The 27,075-nt window shown below is 44.0% G+C and overlaps 1 protein-coding gene across 1 annotated transcript; it reads right to left on the reverse strand.

The window, feature by feature from the left end:
* Positions 1 to 1,012: 1,012 nt before the first annotated feature.
* On the reverse strand, positions 1,013 to 25,211 carry LOC116939954 (AP-2 complex subunit alpha-2-like). Its single transcript, XM_076065351.1, has 22 exons — positions 24,663 to 25,211; positions 22,686 to 22,754; positions 22,090 to 22,232; positions 21,058 to 21,251; positions 20,508 to 20,637; positions 19,582 to 19,683; positions 18,764 to 18,872; positions 18,088 to 18,238; positions 17,434 to 17,602; positions 16,571 to 16,708; positions 15,743 to 15,925; positions 15,440 to 15,537; positions 15,081 to 15,312; positions 12,680 to 12,853; positions 11,474 to 11,652; positions 9,927 to 10,009; positions 9,714 to 9,804; positions 7,447 to 7,569; positions 5,928 to 6,044; positions 5,719 to 5,788; positions 5,138 to 5,272; positions 1,013 to 4,073 (listed from the first exon to the last, which is right to left on the reverse strand). Exons 1-22 carry the CDS (start codon positions 24,727 to 24,729, stop codon positions 3,996 to 3,998), a joined length of 2,835 nt encoding a protein of 944 aa, XP_075921466.1. The 5' UTR covers positions 24,730 to 25,211; the 3' UTR covers positions 1,013 to 3,995.
* Between the last annotated feature and the right edge of the window lie 1,864 nt (positions 25,212 to 27,075).

Here is a 27,075-nt window from a genome sequence, read left to right on the forward strand (position 1 = left end):
TGTCCTCTTATCTGGAAAACCGATGCTGGAGCAATAACAGGAATACAAATTGCTACACAAGCATTGTGCTACAACCAGCTTCAGGAGAAATACTGCAAAAACCAAATGCGATAAATGTTAAAACTTGCCTTGAGCATACGTACTGCAGCACTTCCAAAATAATGCGATTAAAGCACTAATTTAAGTTCCAGTTTGTCATGCTGAATGCATAATTTTGCAAGGTAGTCCACAGTATCTTGCACTACAAATGTAATTTACTATAAAATCAAATGGGTATCCAGTTGAAATGTTAACTCTTAAATAAGAGCTAACTGGAAATATTCCTATTAGATGCAGTGCATGTTCAAAGATGGATTGCTTATGACAGTCACCTGGTGTGTACCTCGTTGAATCTCAAAAACAAGGCTGATCAAAAAAGTATTTGGATGGGTGCTAGGCACAGGTTTATTTAGGCTGCCAGAAGAGAGCAGTGCAAATTATGAAAAAATAGGTTTCACCCTTTCTGGCAATAAATGGGTGTTAATGTTCAAACATGAAATAAAAATTTTGCAATGAATCATGTCGCTTAACCACAGCACTTGTGAACATGCAAACAAACAAGCTCTGATAATGTGGCATTCTTTGAAACTGATTGACCTCTACACCAGAGACCGCCTTCTTTAGGGCCTAGTCTTACCATATGAGAACGCCAAAAGCCGAGCAGTAAAGACAATGCAACTCAAAATATTTATAGCTCGGGGTGAGCAGCTACACGAGACTTTTTTGCCAGTGTCAATGATGTACTGTACACACTTTGAATCGCCAAGACAATGACCAGCATATTGAAGTACTGTATGATCAAATAACCTCCACATGGCATCAAAAGGCCCTCCCTCATCCAGCACTAGATTGACAGGATTACACTGGAATGAAGATTCAGTAGTTGATCGAGAAAACTGATGACATTCACAAGGCAACTTAGGAAGTTTGCAGCAAGGACATTTATATTTTTTCAAAAAGACAACACTTGATGTGATCTTGTAATTTTTACTATGGTCATTGTGAAAACCTCAATCTTCACATTCAATACAGACTTGGTAACATGGCACAATTTGCCACCAACTCGGTCACAACGTAGTGCTTCACCTTTAGGAAATGCATGAAAACTACAAAACTTGACAGTAGTGCACATTGCACTAAATGTATATATGCAAATGTGACATTTTCATGGAGTGTTGCAATATTTGATGTGGGCAAATCAAGTGATAATTTGATTAAGGGGCGTGCAGTGATGTTTGCCAAGTCTTCAACAACGGCAGTCGAGCTTTCAGTTGCCAAACACCTGCCATTCCAATATCCGTGCACCAGATTGTGAACCACTGCACCCCAAATTCAGCAGGCACTGAAAAAAAATCCATTCAGGTTGCTATATAAATCCCACGTGCAAGAATTTGCCAAACATGTACCTTGAATTGCAAAGCGATAGCCTGCAATGGGTGTGCCAGGATTTCCCAGCAGTATGCCACTAATTCAGTGCTTCTCAACCCTGTACATTCCATGGCACACCTCAGCTTTCTTCAATCTATGGCGCGCCAAGCTAAAATATCACTGAACACGGGCGGGTGGGTGGGTGGGAATGCGTTATAGCCGAGAGAATTCCAGATCCCTTATCGAATCGAGAAAAGGGAAATCAAGTGACGATGCCAAAGTCCATGACAATTTGCACAACTGAGTATTCATGTGTGCGTCTCCGTATTTTTTGCGCGTATTCATGTCTCGATTTCACCACATCTCCTTGTCTCTCTGCGTTTTTTTTTCGTGTTTGAGTGTATTCGTGTCTATTTACCCAACTGGGCAACCGAGGGAGTTGAGGGGTCCAGCGGTGGGGGCTGACGGCTGTACTGCGACCATACTGCGCATGCGTGACCAATGGAGGAGGGGGAGGCTTGAGTTTCTTTCATATAATTATGAAATGCCCGCGGCATAATTGGGACTTTGTCGCAGCACACCGATTGCGAAGTACTGCACGAATTCATGTTGGTACCAGTTAGCTGTTGTTGCTTAGTGATGCTTCTTTCAGGCAATTTATCAAATATCCTACAGTGATAATGTCAAGATGATAAATTTAAATTGTAAAATACCAATCTTGATTTGAAGCGTCGTGACTGCAGGAATCCATACTCTGGTTCTTTCGGTAAAGTCACGCAGTTAGAAATAAAATAAAACAAATCACGACGTTTCGATTGCACAAGCCATCACCATCAGGTGGGAAAACCACAGTGCTCACGCAGCACTCCCCTCCCCAAACCCCCCCCCCCTCTCTCTCCCCTTGCCCCTCCCCCTTTTCTTACCTATATAACCTCTTGCCACGGCAGCTCTCTCTCCCACTTCAGCAAAAAAAAACAAATATTGCTGTGGTTTTCCCACCTGATGATGATTGCTTGTGTTGCAATCGAAACGTCGTGATTTGTTTACTTTATTTCTAACTACGTGACTTTACCGAAAGAACCAAAGAGTATGTCAAATACCATTGAACATGAAAATTAAAATGTCTTTCCTCCACTGTTTAATGACCATCTCTCCTCGTACTGCAACTCAAACTTCCTTATTCCGCAATGTCTAAATCTTGGTTGAAGAACCTTGGAGAACTTACTTCTCAGGTGAAGTATCTGTAAAGTTGCGTGTAAAGTAAACGCGTATTTTTTCTCTCGTGTGTATATGCTTTGATTAATCCACTTAAAATTTGTCATGTAAAAGGAAGTCACTTTATAAATGCAGGTTTGGAAAGAAAAATAGAGTCCAACCAAAAATATATCAACTACCTATATAGTCTTACAATAAGATCAAGTTTAAAACTAATGGGATTATGAGTTAATATGATAAATATTTTTAATCACGTTAGACATATACAATTTAGAACACTTATGGCACTTTAAGGCGACAGACCCGAGCAAAGTGCCGAACAAGTGATCACATGGATCCTTCTGGCTCCTCTTTATTATGAGATGGACCACCTGCTATTTCGTTACTTGATGAATTTAGTATTTGCATTTCATGCATCGTTCAACGGAATTTTTGTAAATGTGAAATTTGCTCATCGGCAATGGCCACGTTTCCTTAAAATGTGCATTTTTTGTTCATCTAACTTGTGTAGTTAAAATTAAAATCTGTCATTTCAAATGGTATCTTAAATTGTAAAAGTTAAACAATTACACTAGTGTTTTCATTTCTTTCATCAAGCACATCCATATATAAATGTCAAAACTACAGCTAAAAAGGCTTTGTATTAAGCATTGGCAATTACATTTGGTTAAAAAAAGGTCAATTAAAAAATACTGTACTGCTAATTTACAGAATGGAATGGGACTTGGTATATATTGGCAACCATGGTCAGTTCTTAATGCCATTAAAGCAGACAAAATGGAATGGTGCTGGTAAGCTTTACAAAGCTGTAAGAACTCTACATAGATGTGCTCCTACAGCCAGTATAAATGACATCCTAGCTAGCAAAAAAAAGAGGCATCTATGGACGAGCAATGAACGCCATCTGGATAAGCAGACTGATTTTCACTTTAGCCAACACATAACACGCAAACGATCATCAGCGTTCAGTCACGACTGACCACGCTTGTGCGAGCAGCTCTGCTTAGCCAAAAAAAAAATGAAAGCAGGTAACATCTGCTTAAGAAAGTGTACAAAACACCTGTTAATGTCACACAAGAATAGTCCCACGTATTTGCCAGCGCAAAACGCAGTACAGCCAGGGGACCAGGGTAAGCACAATGACCGCCGAGCTTCAACTCCACCCACAATACACTTCGATATATCAACAAAACATTTTGACGTTGCTTTTCGATGTAAATGTAAAAAATACAATATAATTTTATATGCCTGCCTGTGATGATCGATAATAGAACTGCATGGTTAATGTCGACACCCCTACTTGATGCTGTTAGTTTGAGATGAATTAGCTCCACCTGCCAAAGAAGCGAGTTCCCTCGTGCCAGAGGTGACCCCTACAGCTGCTGAGCGAGCAAATCACAAAGCCTTTGCGACACGGACTCCTTGCTGCTCCTGATGGTGAGACGGTACATCTGTGCGAGGGTGGGGAGTGAGCGAGAGGAACAAAGCAACATGTCAAATGTGGCGCATTTGCCTTATTAAGTAATTTATTTCAACCTGGTGAGATCCCAATTACAGGGCAATCCAACAGAAAAGGCAACTGCACAACAATGCATATAGAATGTAGTGTCAAACAAAATATCGTATAGAGTGCAAGCATATCAGAACTTTTCAAGAGGGCAAAACAATACACAAATCAATACGTAGCATATAGGCTGAGGTGGAAAATTATCAAAAGCATTTACAAGCAATTGATTCCATTTAAGAGACAATTGAGAGCAAAAGAGATGTTACTTGCAAAACACGATGCCAAATTGTTCCAGATTCGTGAAGAGCTACTGATGTTAACTCAATTACCAAACCATGCAGATTGGGGCTACAGCCTCAAAACGTAATCGTACACCACAGAATGTATGTTGAACTTCTTTTGCACCATACGTAGCCAACAGTGCTAATCACAATAAACACAACCGGGGAAAATATATTTGACACAACAAAGCTGGGCGTTTCACAAGAAACACTCATTGCAATACCAATATGCAAGAATAAAATTCTTAACTTTTTTCATTCCACGGCACAGTTTGGAGCTTCCTCGATCTTTGCCGCGCATTATTTACTCAACTACTTATGTGCGGTCGAGGAAGTTGAGAAGGCCGGGGTGGGGGCTGACAGCCGTGCCGTACTGAACCAGGGCCAATGGATGATGGAAGGTGGAGTGCAGCGGGGGCAAGAGGCTGGATCGGCCACTGAATGGCACAGAGAGTTCCGTCTGTCCTAGCTTGTGAACAAATGAGGTTCTTTCATTTCCTACAATTCTCAATGAACACGCAGCACACCCGGGACTGCTCTAGAGGAGCACTGCTCTAGAGGAGGCTCCCCAGGTGTAGTGCGTCAAACGTGTGTTATTTTCTCAGGAAAGCCACACCGAGACCAAAAACGTTTTCAGTCGGGTCCTGCATTGGGATGTTTGCTGACACCAATTATGTAGTGTTTCTAGCCAGCCCTGAGATATTAGCTGCCAGAATGTGTTACGTACCTCCGATTGCATGTTGGGCTCCAACCGCAAAAGGCAGCCAATCTGTAAGCTTTTGGTGTGAATGATCCCGGCGCTCACGTAGTTGCCGGGGTTCGGGTCCACACCTTCCAGCAGGGCCATTCCAGAGCCCAGCAGCTGAGTGCACAGCAAAACCACACAAAAACTCACCACCAATCCTGCAGGAACTCGGGAAGGAGCCAACAATAAAACCATATATCTGTCAATAATGCTGTCCTAAGGAGGATCAATTATATAATAGGCATTTTTTCAGGAAATGGCTCATCTTCATAGTATACAGCTTCATAGCAGATGGGCAATTGCCTAACAACATCAATCACATAATTTTTCCTATTTTGGGCAGTGTTACTAATGACTATTTGAATGTTTTGAGTTATTGTTATTTGTGCTTATGCACCACTGTAATTGCAGTTTCGTACACGAAAGAACGTCTATTCTGGACTATGCTCTTTATCATAGTTAAGTGGTGATAACATGTGGGAAATTGGAATTTGCTAAAAGTGTTATTGCTCGAGTGGTATTTCACGACTGGAGCTGGGTTAGGGGTAATTTCAGCCACAAACCTTGGCTTTGCAGACTTCAGTGTCCATGGAATGCGCTGCTTTAAATATCTTCTGGGCCTCCTGCTGGGGACTGCATCAAAAGAAAATTATGACTGTCAAAACATATTTGCATTGCGAAGAAGTTGTGAATAATATAAACAAGGGCAATACATCCTGTGCCGTTAATTGGTCACACCATTTAGTGATGAACATTGCCTCTTTAAGACTACCTGCTGAGCTGCTTCCACCGAACGAAGAAGTCTTGAGAGTTCATCTCCGTGGGCTGGAAAAATTTGTTGATCATTATCGGCAACTTGAGGCTAATTTGCTGCAGGGATCCGCCATGCCTACAGGCAAGAGCAAGAGAAACACGAACCAAACAACCGAGTATAAACTTTATTGCATGATGTACACATTTACAGTCATTATAATCAGTATCATGAAAACTCGTACAATAATAGTGTAAACATTACTCGTAAGAATGAGTAAGACATACATAGTGCAATTCTTACATTAAGGCAATAAGATGAAATTACTCTAAATGTTTTAATTTCTATTGTGTGCAATTGTGATTGTTTGGCCTCAAACAGCAAACGTTTCAAGTGTTCCAAAGCTCAAAAGGACCAAAGTAATTGTTTGTATGTATCTAGGGAACCCAAGCATCCTAAAAAAAAACAGATTAATCTATGATCCTTATGGCGGTACCCCAGGGTACTAAAAAATACAAAATTGCCGAGGCAATTAAATATTTTATTTCTGGGACACTATTTTTTCCAGGGGTGTACTTAAACTCCGCATCTGGGGTACCAATCAATACGAAATCGGTGCTACTCCGCGATGTCGAAACGCGAGGACGATTGCGCTGAAACCCTGAACGCTCGCAGTACGCACCGTAGAGCATCGTGTGCAGCTCGTCGAGATGAGTCGATTGCCGCATCGCCGACCATCAACAGACTCAAAATGACTGCATCACGGACATTATGCGAGAGCCGGGGTACTATGGAACCCCGGGGTACCGCCGTAAGGTTCCTATAACCAACTGAGTTACTTAATTGACAATCAATTCCTGTTCATATTTCTTAGCTCTTTCGGTAAAGTCACGTTGAAGGGAAACAATAAAATATATATAAAACAATAAAATATATATAAAACAATAAAAATTATCACGACGTTTCGACCATAACACAAACGGTCATCATCAGGTGTGAAAACCAACGGCAAGAAACATTTGAAAGTGGCCACTTCTTTCAACGTGACTTTACCGAAAGAGCTAAGAATATTAATTACTGCAGTCACGAAAGCTTTAAATCAAAATCAATTCCTGCTTTAGTTTAGGCCAGGTGTGGATATCCTATGACCTATGAAGCAGATGATATTTCAGTAATTTCAAATAGCCGACATCCACATGAGTCCTACCACTTAGAAATGTCTGCAAACAATATATAAAACAATTATATATCCATCACTTCCAGCATCTTAGCTGCATATCTATAACAAAAATTCAAACCAACATCTACCCATAAGTGAGTGTACATGTGTGGTAAATGTGAGCCCTAATAGTTTTTTAACGTTCCAAGTGGACAACGCTAAGGTATGTATTAAAGTGCAGAAAGCCAAAGGTAGAAGATTTGAGAGTCCTGTTCGACTGTAAGTACAAGGTTCCTTACCCCCGGTTTAAGTAGACAGTGGCTCGTCTGAGCTGATGGTGCGTTTAGTGAAGGAGTTGTGTGTGGGATGAGAATCGCTCACCACAGCTGCAGAGTGAGGCCAGGCGCCTCTGTGAAGTCGCCGAGGCATTCGACGCGAAGCAGCTGCTGTACCTGGGCGCCGGCATCCACCTGGGGCTGCACGGCCTTCTGGGTAATTATCAGCTGTAGGTCTCCAGTCAAGGATGTAGCAGCGCCGGAGTGATGCACGCACGTGCGTGTGCCACTGTCTCAACACTTACCGTGGCCTCAAAGTGCACCTAGCCTGGCACAAGTACCGTAGTGATGTCACCGCCACATAGTGGTGACTGTTGTTGTAGCCACTGTCAACGCTGGGAACATCCACCTCCTGAGAAGTTGCACTGTGTATTGCTAAGTGAATCAAGTGGACTTTGATATCCATACATAAGAAAATGTGCTCAATTTCTGAAAGGAATGTTCCCCATTTTGTTGCATAAGATATACCCTAACATATTGCGGTTTCTGGAACCACACAATAAACAACAAAGTAACGTATTTCAATATATGGCCCAGACTTCTTTCTAAACTCATTAATATGCATATATAGCCTCGATCTTGATTTGAAGCTTTTGTGACTGCAGGAACCCATCCTCTTTGGTTCTTTCAGTAAAGTCACGTAGGTAAAAAAATTAAATACAAAATAAAGAACCAAAGAGCATATATAGCTTGTTGATGTTAACCTGGATTCAGCTCACTGCTTTACTTTATTAGGCAGATAAGAATTTGTATAAACATATACCGATGTGTTTTATATCAGGCAGATATATGGAGCATGTCATGAATTTGCATGACACAGCTTGGCATGCTGGTACAGGTTAAGGGACATTCCATTCATAATGTGTATTACAATTGAATCAGGACAATCAGTTACTTTTCAAAATGTGAAAATATTAATGGTAATTACTGTCATTGTACTTGGGTGCACGTGGTTTTTAAAGAATTGGAAATAACTATAAGTCACTATGGGACTGTCTGCGAGGGATATTCTACAAAAAAGAAAACTCGTGCAGGCATGCCTATGCGCTGTTTCAAGGTTCAGCCTAAAATTAACTAAATGATGACAGAAACGAGTCAGCCCAGTTTACAATTCAGGTGGGGCAAAAGTTGGAATGCAAGAGAAAGTTGGTAAGCCTGGACTTGATCAGGGGCAGGGAGTCAACAGCACCGATTGCCAAATGGAATCAAGGAATTCCAAAGTACAGGGGGCCACAGAGGATACACGGCGACCTCCGCAGAGCTAAGGTTGATTTGCGGCTTTGACAGAAGACTGGAAGGGAGAGCAAGTGCAGCAGTGCTGTGGGGCGCCGTGGTGGCAAGATGTTAACTACCCCGCCTGGTATGCAGTGAGGTCGTGGGTTCGATCCTGACCCTGACACCCGTATGTTTGGAGCTTGCGTGTGTGTCTCTCCTCATGGTCATGTTGTTTCTCCGGGCCTTTCCGTTTTTGCCTCCACATTTAGAAACATGCGTTCAGAGTATTTAACTGCTATGAATTGGCACGTGATAAGCCGCCACTTTACTAAGCTATCATTTGTGGCCGGGTCACTTCTGAAAAGGAGCTATATAGCTCAATGGGCATTACCTTGTAAAATAAAAAGTAATTTTTTTGTTTATTTTAGTGAGATGAGAGGCGATCAGTAGGCATGGGTGAGTCCATGGAGGATCTTAGTGATGACATTCTCACAGTTAATCCAGGACTCTAATTTAGGAGCTGGTGGAGAGATTTAAGTATAGGTAGAGATGATGTGGCATAATGTTCAAACACGCTTTCAATTATCTCTCAATTATAGACCAAGATGCATACAATGAATGTGGGCATAAATAAACCTTACACATTCCAAAGCAGCCAACCCGTGTTCAGAAAACCCACACTGCCTCAGTGTCTGAGAATTGTTCCAGTGGTTGAATTGTACCTGGTTTTATACATGCACAGCATATAATTCGATTAATTACAGCAACAGGTAATATTTAACCATGCAAATATTAGAAATGGGTATATACAGTAAAACCTTGGATTGCGAGCATAATTCGTTCCGGAAACGTGTTTGTAATCCAAAGCACTCGTATATCAAAGCACTCGTATATCAGTTGTGTGATCACGTGATGCTCAGCAGACAAAACGTATACGTACTGCTCGTATTGCAAGACCTTACTCGTTTATCAAATTAATATTTATTTAAACATTTTGCTCGTCTTGCAAAACACTCGCAGACCAAGTTACTCGCAATCCAAGGTTTTACTGTATGTATATATGTGCATGCTAGCAAATTCATTGATTGAAAAAGGATATTGGCTTGCAGGTCTCCTGGGTATGCGATGGTCGGAGTGAAGTTCTGGAACTGGCTGGAGGTCTTGTTTCCATAAAACAGACACACCTGGCCTGCACAGTTCATTCACACACAGATTGCACAGTGCACCATCGTCATTAAGTCGTCGACAGAGAGTGGAATGCAATGCGAGTGACTGAAACTGAGCGAGAAATGGACGTGCGCACAAACACACCAACGTTCTGCTGGTACTCGGACTTCACCCCAATCTGAAGAAAGCTATTTTCATACAGGACACCATTGTTCTTGCAGACGAACCTGAAAAAAAAGCGTGGAAGGGTCACGATGACAAATTCCAATGAAATAAATGCATTTGCTTAGTCTCTTCATACGAAGAGGCCAGCGATGAATCATTCCAATTATAATAATAGGGTTTTTCCCCTTTTTTCTGGCAACAAAACTGAAACCTTTTTTTACAAGGATTCATGTCTGCATTAACCACAATACCTGCAGTCAAAATGCAAACAAAAAACATACTATGATAATATATGCATTGTCCTTGAAACTGATTGGTCCACACCAAGGGACGGCTTTCTTTTGAGCCTCGACCCAATTGGTGCTCGACCACATGACGCCAGACGGCTCAAAAGAAAGCCGTCCCTTGGTGTGGACCAATCAGTTTCAAGGACAATGCATATATTATCATAGTATGTTTTTTGTTTGCATTTTGACTTCAGGTATTGTGGTTAATGCAGACATGAATCCTTGTAAAAAAAGGTTTCAGTTTTGTTGCCAGAAAAAATGGGAAAAACCCTATTATTACATTTTGGTACTGGCAAAGGAGGTCTAATGATGTACATTCCAATTATATTCGATTGTTTATATATTTCAGTTGGGGCTCTGAAGAGCAGAAATTCGGTCATGATGACCGCAAAGTGCGGCCTTCCTCTTGCAAAGGCTGATGAAGCGTTTCACATTAAAGGTGTGCATGTACGGTATGAGGCTTATCCTCCCCTTTGTGGGAATAGAGGTTTCAACACAAGTGTAATTAAATGTACACAGTATGCCTATGTGTTTCTATATTGTGTAACACATTGCTTTCCTTGTTGATGTCGTAAAACACGTTGAAGCATTTTTCCCTCCTGCACCAGATTTTTGCGCCGTAAGAAAGAACACTCATTTCAATTGAACGCCAAAATTGACCTTAACGAAATAATAGCAACTACATGGATCACTAAATGTTTTAGTACTGTCAGTGGACCAGTACAGACAGGTGCTCATGAATGACGGTGCACTATATCTCATACAATGTTGGTTAAACTGTACGTGGGCTGTCCATAATAAAAATGTAAAAATGACTGACTTCGTAAAAAAATGAATCAGAAAATGCAATTTTTTTTTAAATTAATGTATGACAAATGGGCCACTGTGTTAAAATTAATTAGATACTTCAATTCAAACATAACACTACAATTTGCTTGGAAGCGGATCTCTTACAAAAACATATCTGTGTCACAATTGCAATAACTACAACATTACGCATACTGCCAACGCTGCAACTAATACAATCGTTATCACAGGAACGTGCAACGTTTGCCAACACGTTCAAAACTATCTTGCAATAAATGACAACCTACCGATGGCCCAAGACGCATAGACAATGTGAAAACGTGAACACAAACATAAAACCCCACACTTTTTCAAAGCGGCCAACCCCTGCCCAGATAATTCACACGTTGCCTTGGCAGCTGAGAATCGTCCCAAGCGAGTGGCACAGCTCACCTGAGGAAGTTCTCCTCGATGTCAGGCACTGCCCCGGCCTGAGAGCCCGCGGCATCTGCAAAAATGTCCACCAGTAGGGAGCCGCCACCACTGCCGCCACCTGTGGCTGCGCCGCTGTGTCCCGCCAGCCCGGGACCAGAGCCCACCGGCACATGCACGGCTCCAACAGACGGCATCGGCTGCCAAGTACAGGAACGACCGCCAGGAAGCTGCAACGATGCTGCGCTTACAGAGCACCTCAAATAAGCCTGTTGTCACGTGTCCCGCGGCCTTGTTCGGTTCTAGAAGCTTGGTGGGTCGATTTAGGCGACAAAATGGAAATCTGATAAAAAAAATATCCTAATTACTGAATAAGGGGGGGTACTGGAATGGTAGTACTGCATTCGAACTTTGTTTCTGCAAAATGTAGGTTTGGGTTGGAGGTTCCTGGATCGTTTAACATGTTTTTCCCTGCTTCCAGCTCTCGTTCTCAGCAGGCCTGACTTTGTAACTCTCGCTTGATGAAAGTTTATTTTACGTGACCTTTAAACAGGACAAGGCCACTGAGTTTTGTTTGATATGGTTACACAAACGCCCTGTTTGTAGTTCAGAAATAAAACTTTTTGTTTTGTTTTCTATTGGCTTCACAGGGTTGCATTAAAATATCTCCTCTTGCCAAGAAGGTCTTGGCATTTTTTTAGTTTGTGAACATACATACAGTTTGCTTTTAAACATGAACTGGACTTGAAGGATGAGTGCATTCCTTTCAGACCACTTTTTACCAAGGCTCCCAACTATACAGTGCCACCTTACTGTCAGAGCACAAGTACGTTTATTGAAAGCTCAAGGAGGCCGGGTGGCTTAAGGGGTCAGAGCACTGAGCTGGCATCGCTACGACCCTAGGGTTTGCAACGAAGAAGCCGCCAGCGGTTAAACCGGGTTATCAAGCCTGGCGAGTTAATGGTCACCAAGAAGCTATCACATCAACTTGGTTCTGCAAATAAATTGGCTCAATTCCAGCTCTGAAAGCAAGTATATTTATAAACGCGCAACTCTTACAATATAGGTCATCATGTGTGCAAATTAAAATATCAGTCGCTCACGCAACAAGCATTACTCAAGAGTCCCCAAAAACACACTTTTGCATTGAACAACGGTGAAGGCGAATGGAGAGGTTCTAGCCGAGATTTGGGCAGCGCCAGGTGCCAAGCGGTAGGTCGGTTGTACCGGTTTCAGGGAGCTGGGTGGCGCCGTGTCTTCGGAGCCTCCGTTGACCTCCGACCCCGAGGGTTTCTTGGCATCGTCAGGCTCGGTGATTGACGTGCCCCGTTTCTTGCGCAGCTTCGTCAAGATGGAGGACTCGCGCTCGGGGAAAGGTGGCATCTCTTCCAGGACAGTCGCCTGTGTCACCAGGAGCAGAGCAACACAACATTTTTAGTTTACTGTGCTCCCCAGCCAGCGGGAACACTGCATTTCAACACACAAGTGTTGTTTCAACTGGGGTGAAGCTGTGGCATAGTGGTTAGCACATTGCACTATAACTCATTTCTTTAGAACTGCTTTTTGTGTTCAGTTTGTTGTCTTTCCCCTGCACCTCAGATTAGCACGGTTGGCTACGTACAGTGCAAAAGAAGTAAAACATACACACACTTGGTGATCTATGTTCGATTCCTAGCCATGGCTAGGGCAGACGGCGGGTGATATCTGATCCAGTCCTGCCTTCCCCCCCAACCACATCACCAGCCTGCACTAACAAGCGAGCGATCAGGGTGGGCTGACTCACATCGTATGAGGAGGCCTTCATACAGCAGGTGGATTGACAATGGGATATAATTACTAAAGTATCACTAAAATAACAATAAATAAAAACGAAGGACAAAAAATGCACTGCACAAATCCTTAAAACTGTCTAATGGCAGAAAAATACACCGGTTAATATTTTTGACAAATGCCTTTCTTCATTAGAAAAACACAAGGCGACCTATTTATTTTGCTTTAAGCAGTGTGCATCAAACTTGGTGAGGTTTTTTTTTTATTTTCTGCTTGTGCATCAGTGGCATGCAGTCATTTGTTACATTTACATTCGTACGCATGATTTGTATTGCTATTTAATTGATATCATGGTCTCCTCTTGTTCAAGTAAAAAAAAAACTTTCCTGTTTGCTGTCTTATCTGGATACCCATCCTAAACCTAAAAACTGGATAACAGTGCATGCCCCAACTGGTTCGATCCAGAGCGAAAGAACAAAGTGTGAGAGGTGGGTGATACCGGCCGGTGTTGTGTGTGAAGTATGTGCAAAATACAGAATTGAGTAAAAACAAGCCCACTGGTTTTGTCGTGGCACATTCTTTTATGTTTGTGCAAAAATAATTATTGACACGTACGGGCACTCGGACGTACTTTGCAAACTCACTAAAGCTGGCTGTTTGGAAGCCACCTTCAGAGTGGCGTATTTAGATGAATGTGTGTGAACCTCTTCAGAATCAGCATATTTAGCTATATTGGAGGAATCTGATGAGCCATAAAGCTCTTTTTCACGGATGTTCAGTAGGGGTGGGTCAGAACGTTACAAACAGTTCAAAAAACACGAAGTGCAAAGTATAGAAAAGGGTAAACAAATAACTTTAAACAATACACAAATAAAACCTTGCATTGCGAACATTATTCGTTCCGGAAACGTGTTTGTAATCCAAAGCACTCGTATATCAAAGCACTCGTATATCAGTTGTGATCACGTGACGCTCGGCAGACAAAGCGTACACGTACTACTCGTATTGCAAGACCTCGCTCGTTTATCAAATTAATATTTATTTAAATTTTTTGCTCGTCTTGCAAAACACTCGCAGACCAAGTTACTCGCAATCCAAGGTTTTACTGTACAAATAAAACTCTATTAAGATTATTTTTCAGAAGCGACTTGGCCACAAATGATAGCTCAACAACAAAGTGGATTATCTTGGCACACCAGAGCAGCTGGACATGGAGCTACTGCAGATTCATTTAACATATGGATCATTACAGCAGGGTGCAATTGCAATAAGCTAACAGTAATCATCATTAAGCTTTTTGTGTCATAGATTGTCCGATAAGTTTTAAACTTAATGAGAAAGCAATGTTTAAGCAACAGTCAAAGTTGATCTAATGATACCACTGCAGTGTCAATATTAAAGCATATGTCAGTGGATGCCATTGCAATTAGAGTGCACTTGACTGTGATTTGAAAGTCTTTTTTTCATTACCAAAGTTTCAAACTCATTACGGACAGCCTCACACACACAGCCGAGATATGAACTTCATAAGAGCTTCATCTGTCTTTTCTGAGTTACACCATCCTCTTATAGAAAGTGGCACGACACTATTTCTAAATAACATACCGCATATCGTACAATGTTTTCGCGGTTAAAAGGATCCATATTCTTAAGCCAGACTATACATGGTGTGGGTAGTGGGGTCTCAGGTTGGCATAGGCCCTGGTGGGACAAATAAAATGGGGCCTCCTATCCAATTTCAATCCCTCCCCACCCCCACCCCTTTAATCGTAGCCCGGTGACTGGGCTACACCGGCCAGTGTCCCCCCCACCCCACCCCGTGCAGTTGCACCACCCGCACGCTCGGAGGGGCTCTCACCAGGACGTCGGTGCTGGCGACGTTGCTCAGGGTGAGGTACTCCACCGCGCGCTGCTGCAGCTCTGCGTCCGCGTTGCACAGCTGGTTGTCACTTCGCAGCACCTGCTGCACGCTGCTTCGGATCTCGGGGAAGAGGTTGATGAACTTGACGTAGGTGGACAGCAGCAGAGCGCGTGTGGACGCGCTGCACAAGTGGAACTTGGAGTGCAGCAGGTTGAACTGCACTATCGGGCTGCAGGCATCAGGATGGGGTAAAACCGATGAGTATCCAAGGGTCTTAATTAAACTGCAGCAGCAAGAACTGAATGATGTTTAAATTGATTATGTATATCAACAAGCAGCAGAAGGTGTGGCATCACCTGGAGCGAGGGTCTCCCGCGATGAGGTTGCCAAATTCACCCAACACGTACCCGCCCACTTTCACCATGTTCTCGTGGCACGATGGTGCTTGCAGGGCCTCAAACAAGCAACAATAAAAATGTTACTATTTAATTACCGTCATGATTCGATAAACTATTAATTTATTTTGAACATAATGCGCGATATTAATTGCTTACTTCTATAATTTGTGCTTAAAGGATACATTTTTGTTCAAGAAGCAGCTCTTTTGAGAGATCAAGCGAGGCACACAGGGTCAACACAACTATACACACGGTTCTCACCTCAAAAACGGTCTTGGCGGCGTAGCCCTGCACCTCGTCGTTATTAACGACGATGTGGATAACACGGTACCACACCTCCTCGCTCACGTAGTCGCCCGCCACGCGGATCAAGTTGAGCACCGTGTCCACGTACCATGTGTAGTCCACCGCGTATTTCTCCGCCAAGATCGCCACCTTAAGTACCTGCAATCGCCAACCCGGAAAGACAAACCAACGTCGCAAGCACAACCTCAAACCTAACGGCCATGTCCAGATGGGCCGCCGAGGTGGAAAGCAAATATCAGAATGTAAAAAAAAACACACTGGCCATGATACACACAATGGCTTCTTTGATTAAATAAATACATTTTTAATTATTGATATTGGTTTCTGTATGAGGTTAATTAAGGGAAAATGAGATGAAGCCCTCATCACTGCTATCCTTTCATCATTATTTTATTATTATTTATAGGGCACCTCCCATACCGTGTATCTGGAGGCGCCACAACAAAAGGGCTATTTGAGATCATTTCCAAGGAATAAATTGAGTGCAGACTAAATATAATGTCCAAAAACACGAGTGATTCCCAACTTGTGGTTAGTGGACCACTGGTGGTCTTGCAAGGCCATGTAAAGAAGCCTGCGGAACTATTGCAGACACTCCAATTTGGACTCGTTTTAATTTAGAAAAGTAAGTTATTAGTACAGCGAGGTCGGGAACCACTTCTATCGACAATATACACAACAAACGGAGAACAAACTCAATTGCAAATCTAAACTGCGCTTGATACAACTCTTTGAAGCATGACCTTCAAAGTACAAGGAAGAGACATGGGGTGTGCAGCGTACCATCTCCTCACGAATGGAGTAGTCGGCGGTTTCCAGGTAGCCCAGCATCTCGGAGACGACCTGCTGCGCGTTGGTGCGGTCGCACATGCCGTACAGCAGGTCCACGGCTCGCTGGCGCACGCTCACGTCCCGCTCCGTCTACCGGTACACGGGTTACATGCGGGAGCACGCCTTCAGAAACGTATGAATTTGCGCTGCGTGTTGCTCGGTTGGGATTGCTCGTAAAAAAAAACAGTCGTCGAGTTAAATAATTCAAATGTTTTGTTTTTTATTAAACTAATTCTTGATTTGTAATTACACCCCGCACCTCCAACTCGCACGGTTGGCTATGTACGGTGCGAAAGAAGTTCAACATACATACATAAAGCCGTTTTCAGCTTTTATTTAAATGCTATTCAATACAAAACACGTTTTAAATGGATGTTTTGCCATGCAGATCATTATAAAAAGTGTGAAAAAGCATGATGAACATAAAACGATGACCATTTAACAATACATTTACAAAGTGGCAGCTACCATTGTTTGGAAAGCAAAAATACCGGGCAAACATGATAATCATAATACCCAAAAGATGCACTGCGTCTTTCATTTATAGCTGAAAGCTGCTTATTCTATTGTTCTTTATAGATTTGGAGCACTTTTGTCAATTGACTTCTGAATTAAGGCTGCCCTAAACCATCTCTATCATGGGGTCGTTTAGCCATAGCTCACCACACTTGGTCCGTAGAGGTTGAAGGGGGGAATGTAACTCGTCGATTTGCCGGGTTCGTCGAGCAGTTTGCTAATACTGCGCACACGACCGCTCCATTGATTTTATACGCAGCATCAATAATATGGCAATGAATTGTGCACATGTGCCGCACCTTGAGGGCAGTGATGACTGTCTCCTGGTGCTTCTTGACAGCCTCGTGCGAGAACTCGGAGCTGGCGAGCAGGCACAACCCCTCCAAGGCCAGGTAGCGCAGGTTGGTCTCACGGTGCTGCAGGAACTGGCCCAGTTGATTGCAGGCGCGCACCAGCAGGTTTGGCTCGCTGTGTACACAATGTTTATCTTTAGAAATGTGCTGATCGACGAATTAGCTCTGCGCCTTTAAATCAGACTTGCGGTTTTGTGACATTAATAGGAGAAATTGAGTTCAACAGCAAGGCAGTCGGCACAAGAGAGTACATGTTAGGTTTTGACCTCTAGCAATTTTGGCCGAACCGTTGAAGCACATGCCTGCCTTGTCTAGCCTTTGCTCCTCATCTTAACAAGAACTGGCATGTCAAATGTATTTATAAGCACACTTAGTCTAACAAGAATTTTGGCAACTCTTGGGCAACATCACTATCCTATTGGATTTCAATTGGCTTTCTCACAAACTACTCAATTATTTTAGCTGCATGATCAAACCATGCTGTAGTCATGACAGGCACAGTATATAACATCGGCATGGATGGCGGCAATTTTCATGATGACGCCGATGATGATGTCGGAGATAATAATGGTAATAACAATGTAGGTTGAATCATCGCACCTATCCTGGTGAATGATGAGGTTGATGGCCTCGAAGAGTACGGCGTTCTTGGCATTCGAATGTTGCACCTTCTTGGACTTGGGTGGCTCCTGGGCCTTGTTGAGGATACTCTCCAGACACTCGTTCAATCGACCTCGCACGGTCGTTTCCTCTGGTTGCCAGCAACAAAGTATGATGTTATTATAATAAACGATTTCAACATGGTCCTATTGTTTCTATACAGTGCTGCCAATAACATATAGCAATCCATCAACATGTTATAACATAGTGCTTGCTCAATGAAATGTTATTGGATGATACTGGTCTGGAAAGCAAATAGAATTTTAAATAAAATATTATTATATAATGTGAAAACACAAAACGGAGGTCTGCATATACAGTATATAAACTGTATATATGTTATTTCACTATGCGTCACCAAGCTTCAAAGACCCGAAAAAAAACGTGATCGCTCAACATCAGAGGATTTATGCTATAGCCCTTGAGAAAAGCTCTAAGAGATTACATTAAAACATTCAGTCACACTTTCAATTTTGCAAGATGATGTTTCAGATGCGCTAAGCTCTAACACAATGTGCTTTAAAAACAGGGAAGCTGGAATGCTTATTCCAATACAATAAATGTACTTATCGTTCACATTATTAAAAATGTTTTCAGTCCACACATTTTTGCTTACCAGGCAGCGGGAAACACTGCAAGAGCCTGAGTAACTTGACGGAAAGCCATGGTGCTTGAACATAGTAATACGTGTAATCCTGTAGGTCTGTGTAAGCAGCTGTCACAACCTAATGGCACAAATAAACACACTATTAATGGTAGGGTGACGAGAAGCAATAGTACAGGTCTGTACAGTGCTACGAGCTCCAGCTACAGGACAGCAATGTTTCATGAAACATTAAAGGTAACAACAGAGCTAACTTTGATGTGCCTCAATGGCAAGCAGCTGCACCGTTTTAAAAGAAACATTCTCTTGGCAAGACCACAAACCTATATTAATTCCATCTATATTGGTCGTGAACTGCTGGGAACAGGTTGGTTTTAATATGTTTACTATAATCTCAGTTTAGGTGTCACATAGCGTTTTAGACAAGGTACAAATCAGATAAAGTAGTTCTTATGTGAAAATGCACCCGATCTCCGTAGATATCAGAAGCTCAGTCAGGCTCAGCCTGGATAGTGTTTGGATGGGTGACCACCATGCATCATGTGTTTTGGCTGCAGGGATATATGGTTTTGGTTGGCTAAGGATAGTACGTAAAAATCCACTATTGTACAATACTTCTATGCTCTCACTTTCATATAACTACACGCACCAGCTTTAAGTATGATCAAATGGCCCACACAGTGTTGGGAGGCCCCTGTCCAACAGCGAACTGGCAAAGAGCTATGCATGTACATCCAAATATGAATCCCATTCCATCTCATTGCTGCGTTGCCTCCCCTGTACCCGTTTGCATGTATACAAGCACAGGCACAACCTGTCGACAGACCCACCCTGCTGAGGCGCGACACAGCCAGGGAGACACTGCCGCGGTACTCATCAGGGCTCTTCTGTGCGAGCGCCGTGATGAGGCTCGCCGCCGCCGTAGCCACACCCTGCCACCAGCACACACGGCCGCACAAGCGGCCAACGCCATGTAAGTCGTGAACACGCTCGGCCACCACAGCTCATCGCTAGCACTTGCTGTAGAAGCCTGTGAAAACCATCTCGGTGGTGCACTAATAAATGTAATGCTAAGCACGTAATGATGCATTGATTAATTCGAGGTTCTTCAACTATATTTTCCAGCTGACCACAATAAAATTAGCGTGTTCTGGCAGGCTACGTGACGTGATGAAGCATACAGACGTTGTGACATCACACAGCGTCATGCCATCGTAAAGTCTGTACGTGCACCCACTAATCTCTACTTCTTGCGTTCAGGTCTCTCATCTCTATCCTGTTTTTTCATCTCACTAATCTGCAACTCTTCATGTCTCAGCGAGCTACATCTCTCGGCGGGCCATAGTTGGGCGTACCACTCCAACATCCTTTGTGGGCCACATCTGGGTTGAGTGCCTCCAATTGAAGAACAATTAATTGATTAAATTAGATTTCAACACCCGAGATACATCAATTGAATCATACAGTTCGATATAAGCAACAGAAAGATGGGATAATACAAACGAGGATCAAAATTTGATCAAAAATAATTTATTCTTGAACTGAATTATAACCCCCAAATCGTGAACAATCCAATCAATCACTGGGGAGAGTGAATCACTACATGCCTACTTAATACAATGCATTACTCCGTCATCTTTGAAGCATGCGACTCAATTAAACAAATGATCAACATATAACAAGGATGTAATATGGATCCAAGCTGTTTCAAGAGTCAAACAACGCTTTGGAGTATAGCATGAGCAAAGAGTCTTACCATGTGCTGGTCATTGAGGAGGTGGATGACACGTGATGCCCAATCACCTTGCGGCACAAGCTCAGGGGAGCCACGAATCAAACGGAGCAGGCACAGTGCAGCACTCTGCTTCACACCATGCATCGTGTCCCTGCACATTGCCATATCAGACATTTTTTTTTTTATCAAGTTGCAATTTTCTTTAGATAAGTCACTGAGTGGACGATACCCATATAAGTTCAATGTACATGTTTCAAACCAGACAAAATTAGAACTTTATCTAAAAAGTATTTATGCAGTCTAAGACACTGCACACAACTATAAATTATATCTCGATCCTCATATTCACCCAATCGCATCAGTCAAAACATGTTAAGGTAATAAGACATTATTATTTTCATGTTGTTGCAGCACCGCTGAGGTGGTGTAATTAAATTGGCTCATGTGCCAGGAGCTAGATGGATTATTGCTTCGCAAGACTGAGAGAGATGGTGGCGGTTTTGGAAGGTCTTCATCCAGCAGTGGAAAAGATCATATCTGATGATGACGATGACGAAGAAAGAGGACTCACGCAGAGATGAGCAGCTTTGGGATTTCAGCAGCCAGCGCTTCGGCCATCTCGCGGCTGCCCACGTTGGCGATGCAGTGCAGAGCCAGGCAGATGCTTACAGGGTTGCGACTCATCAGATCATTCTTCAGGGCATTATTGATCAACCTGATCAACTCGCTGTTTGAGTTCACGAGCACCGAGATGAATAGGTAGCCCTACAAAAACGCATTTGTGTTAGATACAATAATGCCGTCGTAGCTCGGGTTTTCAGCTGTCGATGGAAACGGATGAGTGCAAGAAGACGAAGGTGACCTCCCCCCTGCTCCACCACCAAGTTTTTTTTATTTCGATGGGCCATTGTAAATCAGACCATTTTTGAGGTTTTTCATAAACTTTTTTTACAAAGTAGCAGTCTTGACAGGAGATTAATTTGCACCCTCTGAATAGTGCCGTCGTGTGCACCACTGGATGTAGATACAGGCATTGCAACAAAATGTACTATAATCATGCAAGCAACAAATACAATTCTCACTTTACAGCAACAACAGAGGGGCTTAACACATCTTAAGAGTTCAAGTAAGTTAAACACGACAGGACAAACATCTGCTTTTAATTTATCATAAGTAAAACCAATAGGTTTCTACCACGCAAAATGTCTTTCTAAATGACAAATGCCTTTCTCTCTTCATTTTTCAACACTGCTTCTAACAGTTTTAAAAGTACGGTTGTGTAAATTCCTGCATTGCTGACGTTCTATGTCACATGTCGGAAACGTACAAAGGTTGTTGTTGTTTTTTACAAGGGAATATACATTAAAGCAAGTCATTAACGCAAAGGGGTGTACACGTCCACGCGTGTTAATGCATAGCCAGACCTCTTGGCTGTAACCATTTTCTTCAGAAATGTAACTTCCGTCTTGGATTTTAAAATCCAATATGAACACTTGCTAGTTTCAACAAAATTCCATTTACAATATAAACGAATGAGTATAAAACTGAAATAAAATTAGTTTCTAAAATCATAGCTCATCGTAGAAAACAATCCCTGACTTACAATCTGCTTTTCGGTGTACTTGTTCGAGCTGAGCAAGTTAACGGCCTCCATGTGGCCAAAGTCGATGTCGTGTCCCAGTAGAAATATGAAGAGCAGTTTGCAGACATATTTCTTCTTGCTGTAACCGTCCAATGGCTTGTCTCCTGCTCAAGGATAAAGGGGGGGGGGGGCAAACCCCGGCACAAACTTTGTTGGCAGATCAATAGAGAGGGGGCTCTCAAACATGCCAGGAGCAAGAGCTGTTTATTTTTAGTGCTATTCCAAACGGTGGACATATGGGTGGCTGTTGGGCATGCTTATCAACCACTATGCCTACGTTCAATAAAAATAACCAAGAGGCCACGTGAGTTTCCCCTATTGACGACACATTTTTTTTTGTTCCAGGCATGGAAAAACAAGACTAGTTCAGAGAAACTTGAATACAAGGGTAAACAGAAAAAGGGCAAAGCAGGACTAGTGCACTGCTTCCCGCTGCAAATTTTTTTATCTCTTCCTGAGAAAAGAATAGTTGCTGAGCAACTTTAAAGCAATGGCAGTGAAAGACACGTACATCTACGACGGCATCTTTGACTTCGGAGTATATAAAAACCACTCACCCTTAAATTTAGATCTTATATTTGCAAGTTCCTTATTAATCCTTTTAATTTCGGCTTCTTTGCTTTTGCCTGAAAATAAACAATCCAGAAAGAGAGAGGAAATCCCATTAATTTCCAAACTACAATACTAATACAAGACATACAGTACGCCACAAAAATTGACAATGGCACATTACATAACGGACGAGATGTTTTCAGCTAATTGAACGCAAAACTGCACTTGGTGGCAAGATGTGTTTAAACATGCCCTTGCATCACCAAGAGCCCTGTTCTCTCGGTAAGGTGTAAGTTGGCTTATTAAGCATCGATCTCGTTAGAAGTGCAAGTGCTTTTCTTTAAAAGACACGTGAGCAGATAAAATGGGTCAATGTTAACTTACAGTCGCCGGGTTTCCATAAAGAAGAGAAACAGCGAGGTTTATCCCAATCAAACTGTATTCACATACGCCCAGTGAGTCGAATGCCTTATCATTTTCTAACACCGAATGATTTAACTTTAACGGCAACTACTGTTGTCTAATGTATGGTTTCTACAGTACAGTAGATAAGTCCGAGCTGTTTCCAATTCGGTTGCAATTTTTCGTATGGAGCTTATCTCAGCATACAAAGAATGACATTTTTTCGACAAAATATGAAGTAGCCGTAAATTATTGTCCGCTCTCCATCAAACATTTTAAAACTTTTTTTAACGGAATTAACCGGGCCATTTTTTTTTAAATCAAAATAAAGCAGCTGGAAAAGCAGGGTTATCGTTGTGCCTCAATTCAGTTAGGAGTTGTGATATTAACTCGGGATGGGCGATTCTGTGTGAAACTAAAGCCAAGAATTCGGTCGTGGTTAATGGATCAGTGTGACGTATAAATGGCAGGGGTTCTATCGATTTGAGATGGGTTAATTGAAAATAATGTTTGGGTCAGGCTTAGGTTAGGACCTAACCTGATTTACAAGACGACTACAACTTCGCCAATTGGTCTGGGGGTAACAACACCACTAACATTTTGGCTTCTTCAACGGGGCCAGTGTTACGTCTCGGACTAAAAATCTCACTTAATTTAGGACCTGAAACCCGACTCCAAACTTGGCCAACGAGACAGGGAGATAACGAGAATATCTACTACATTTAGCTGCGTCAACCAAAGTAGAGCGAGAAACAGCAGCAAAGGGTGAAAGTCAAAACCACGGCCCTCAACTTCAACAACCTCCCCACGGCCCTCCACTGCATGATGGGAATGTTGGTCCGTGTGGTTGGTGGTGGGTGGCTATGATCGCTGTCGTGTCAGCGATCATAGCCACCCATTTACGAACACGAGAAGACGAACGTGGCCTCGACTTTCCTCCACATCTCTCCCCACCAACACTTTGGTGGCTGCTGCTGCTGGTGGTGCTGGTGGTTGTGGCAGCAAAATAAAAGCCCTCCCCCGCCACAAAAGAAGGACTCGGACGCTTGGCTTCGGCAACAACATAAAAAAATCACCACGCCCCGCACACAAAGACAAAGATGCCCCGTGTAGCCTGCAACAAGGCTGTTTGGGGGGCAAGTGCCGTTAGCGAGTAAGCCGCCACCACCACCGCCACCTACGAAGGCCCGTGTACACACTGTGACACACGATGGGGGGGTACGGGGTGGCCAGCGACACCACGGCCCCGAACGCCTTTGTCTTCCCCCGGTGGCGATGTGTTTACGACGCACCGCACCAGGTAATAATTTGAGGCTGAGTCGACCTAGAGGGGGAGGGGTGGGGAGGGCCCAGGACCGGTTCAGATAAATCGTCGACCTGGCGGCGTTTGCCCGTAAAGAGGGAATCCAACTCGGGCCTCGTGCCGGGTTCGTAGCGTACTGCGCGGCCGCGACACTGCCGGCTCCCCCACGGGAGAACCACGGTCACAGTCGTCAACATTCTCGTAATAACACAATCGAAAGCTCCTCGTAGACACCGACGACGACGACAGCGGCAACAAGAAAAAAAGCCAGACTCACAATTCCTAATGTCGGATATGAAGACGGCGAGCCCACGCATGCCGTCCCCCTTGGACACGGCAGGCATCTCGGATTCGTCGCTGGCGCCGAGCCTGGCGGCCCCTTTGCAACCACGGCCGAGACTTCCAAAACCCCGAGTCGAGGCCTTCCTCCCTCCCTCTCTGCTCCTCCTCCTCTTCCACCACCACCAACACCACCACCACCCACTCGGGGCGCACGGACGTCCGAGATTCGTCTATGCCGGACGAACGTGGCTTGCTCTTGCAACAGTCAGCCTTGTCCTCCTCCTCCTACCACCCACAAACCCTCCACCTCCTCCTCCACCACACCGTGTGCCTGTCACAACGTCGGTGTCTTCTTCTCAACGCCGATGAGACGAGCGGACGGGCTGGCGGGCGACGGACCGTGGTGGTTGCTTTGGTGGTTGATGTGGTGAGGAGGAGGGAGGAGGAGTTGCTGCGGGGGGTGGAGGTTTACACGTAGCAGACGCGAGCGACGTTAGCCAAGTGGTCAATGGTGAAGTGGGAGGGGGAGAGATTTGTCGTGCAGGGGCGGGTGGAGGGGAAGCCCAGAGGAGTCCGCCTCCAGCTCCTCCTCCTCCCTTCCTCTCCTCCTCCTCCCTTCCTCCTCCTCCCCTCCTCCTCCTCCCCTCCTCCTCCTCTCCTCCTCCTCCCTTCCTCTCCTCCTCCTCCCTTCCTCTCCTCCTCCTCCCTTCCTCTCCTCCTCCTCCCTTCCTCTCCTCCTCCTCCCTTCCTCTCCTCCTCCCTTCCTCTCCTCCTCCTCCCTTCCTCTCCTCCTCCCTTCCTCTCCTCCTCCTCCCTTCCTCTCCTCCTCCCTTCCTCTCCTCCTCCCTTCCTCTCCTCCTCCTCCCTTCCTCTCCTCCTCCCTTCCTCTCCTCCTCCTCCCTTCTTCTCCTCCTCCCTTCCTCTCCTCCTCCTCCCCTCCTCTCCTCCTCCCTTCCTCTCCTCCCTTCCTCTCCTCCCTTCCTCTCCTCTCTTCCTCTCCTCCCTTCCTCTCCTCCCTTCTTCTCCTCCCTTCCTCTCCTCCTCCCTTCCTCTCCTCCTCCCTTCCTCTCCTCCTCCTCCCTTCCTCTCCTCCTCCTCCCTTCCTCTCCTCCTCCCTTCCTCTCCTCCTCCTCCCTTCCTCTCCTCCTCCTCCTTCCTCCTCCCCGGCTGCTGCTGCTGTGTCGGCTGCTTGGCTGGAGGTGATGGGGCGATGTTGTTGAGTTTGGCGACTCACGCCGGGGGTGGATGGGGTGGTGGTCCCGCAGTCTCTCACTGTGGACTCCCCAAGAGATGGACCAGGAGGAGTTCTCTTTGACAATGACCGCAGGCATCGACTCTTGTGATGACACCTGGGTTGAAGGGACGGGGTTGTTCTTTGTTTTGGGGGGGGGGTGGGGGGTTTAGATCGCGTTAATATATAAATGTGTCGTTAAATCCGCCACCACTCGACCTTAACGACACATTATATATTTACGCGATCTAACCACCACCCCCCCCCCCAAAAAAAAAACCTCTTATGGATGATATCGGTCGCGAAAGCCTACGGGTTAAACTGGGTTGAAGATATTGCTCTGCGAAGCCAAGTTGGGCAATGGAGGTGTGCTTATGTATGCTCTTACAAACTCTGAAAGGGCAATCGACAGATATTACACCTAAAGGCTAGTTTGTGCTGTGTATTCAGAGGCGAAGGGGCAGAGGGAATTACCGTCCACCTAATCGGGGCTGTAGTAATGGGATGACAACTCTGGATAGTATCATAGAGGGACCTGAGATTATAATCAGTGATCCTAACATGGAATCAGCCTCTGGTTCGTATGGGATTCGACATGTACAGTTGTTAGTATGGATTTAGTATGGATACAAATATGGATAATGGGATCAGATTCTGTCCATTATCAGATCATACAATATTCTGGTAAGTATTACATCACATTTGGCCTGGCATGGAATCATATTTTGCCTGGGATATTTTAATTGCCTTGGATATCACTCACTCTTGAAATCTCTACTCAGTGAGAAGTTACACCAATTAATATGGATTCTCAAGGTCATGACATGTGTCCAATTGTACGAATAGAAATAGTCAAATGTCCATTTGATTTCTGCAACCAAGAATGGTTCTTTAGATTCCCAATTCGAAAACATGCAATAATAATAATTAAGCGATGCGGGGAGGGGAGGCGCGGTAATTGTTACACCTCTGCTGGTTAGCAAGACATTCACTTTCAGTCTCTGTGATGACAGTGAATGCGTCTTGGGATTCAAACTGGCTGGAATTAGGTAAGACTGGCCAATTTTGGATCAGATTCTGAGTAGTATGGGGATCAGACTTTGGGCACTAGCGAGTCGGTTGCTGGCTTGCTACTGCTTACAGCAGAACCCTATAGGATCAGACTGTGGCCCTGAAT

Source organism: Petromyzon marinus, chromosome 7 (genome assembly GCF_048934315.1).
Source record: "Petromyzon marinus isolate PM22_M1 ecotype Great Lakes invasive population chromosome 7, UKy_Petmar_22M1.pri1.0, whole genome shotgun sequence".
In the NCBI taxonomy this organism is placed as follows: domain Eukaryota; kingdom Metazoa; phylum Chordata; class Hyperoartia; order Petromyzontiformes; family Petromyzontidae; genus Petromyzon; species Petromyzon marinus.

Bases quoted from the DNA above. Each gene is read 5' to 3' on its own strand.
- LOC116939954 (XM_076065351.1), bottom strand. From the start codon at position 24,729: ATGCCTGCCGTGTCCAAGGGGGACGGCATGCGTGGGCTCGCCGTCTTC. The intron at 12,854-15,080 runs GTGAGAGCCCCT...CTGGTGACACAG, and splicing joins TCGCCAGCACCGACGTCCTG to GCGACTGTCCTGGAAGAGAT. The intron at 9,805-9,926 runs GTGTGTTTGTGC...TGAACTGTGCAG, and splicing joins CGAGTACCAGCAGAACGTTG to GCCAGGTGTGTCTGTTTTAT.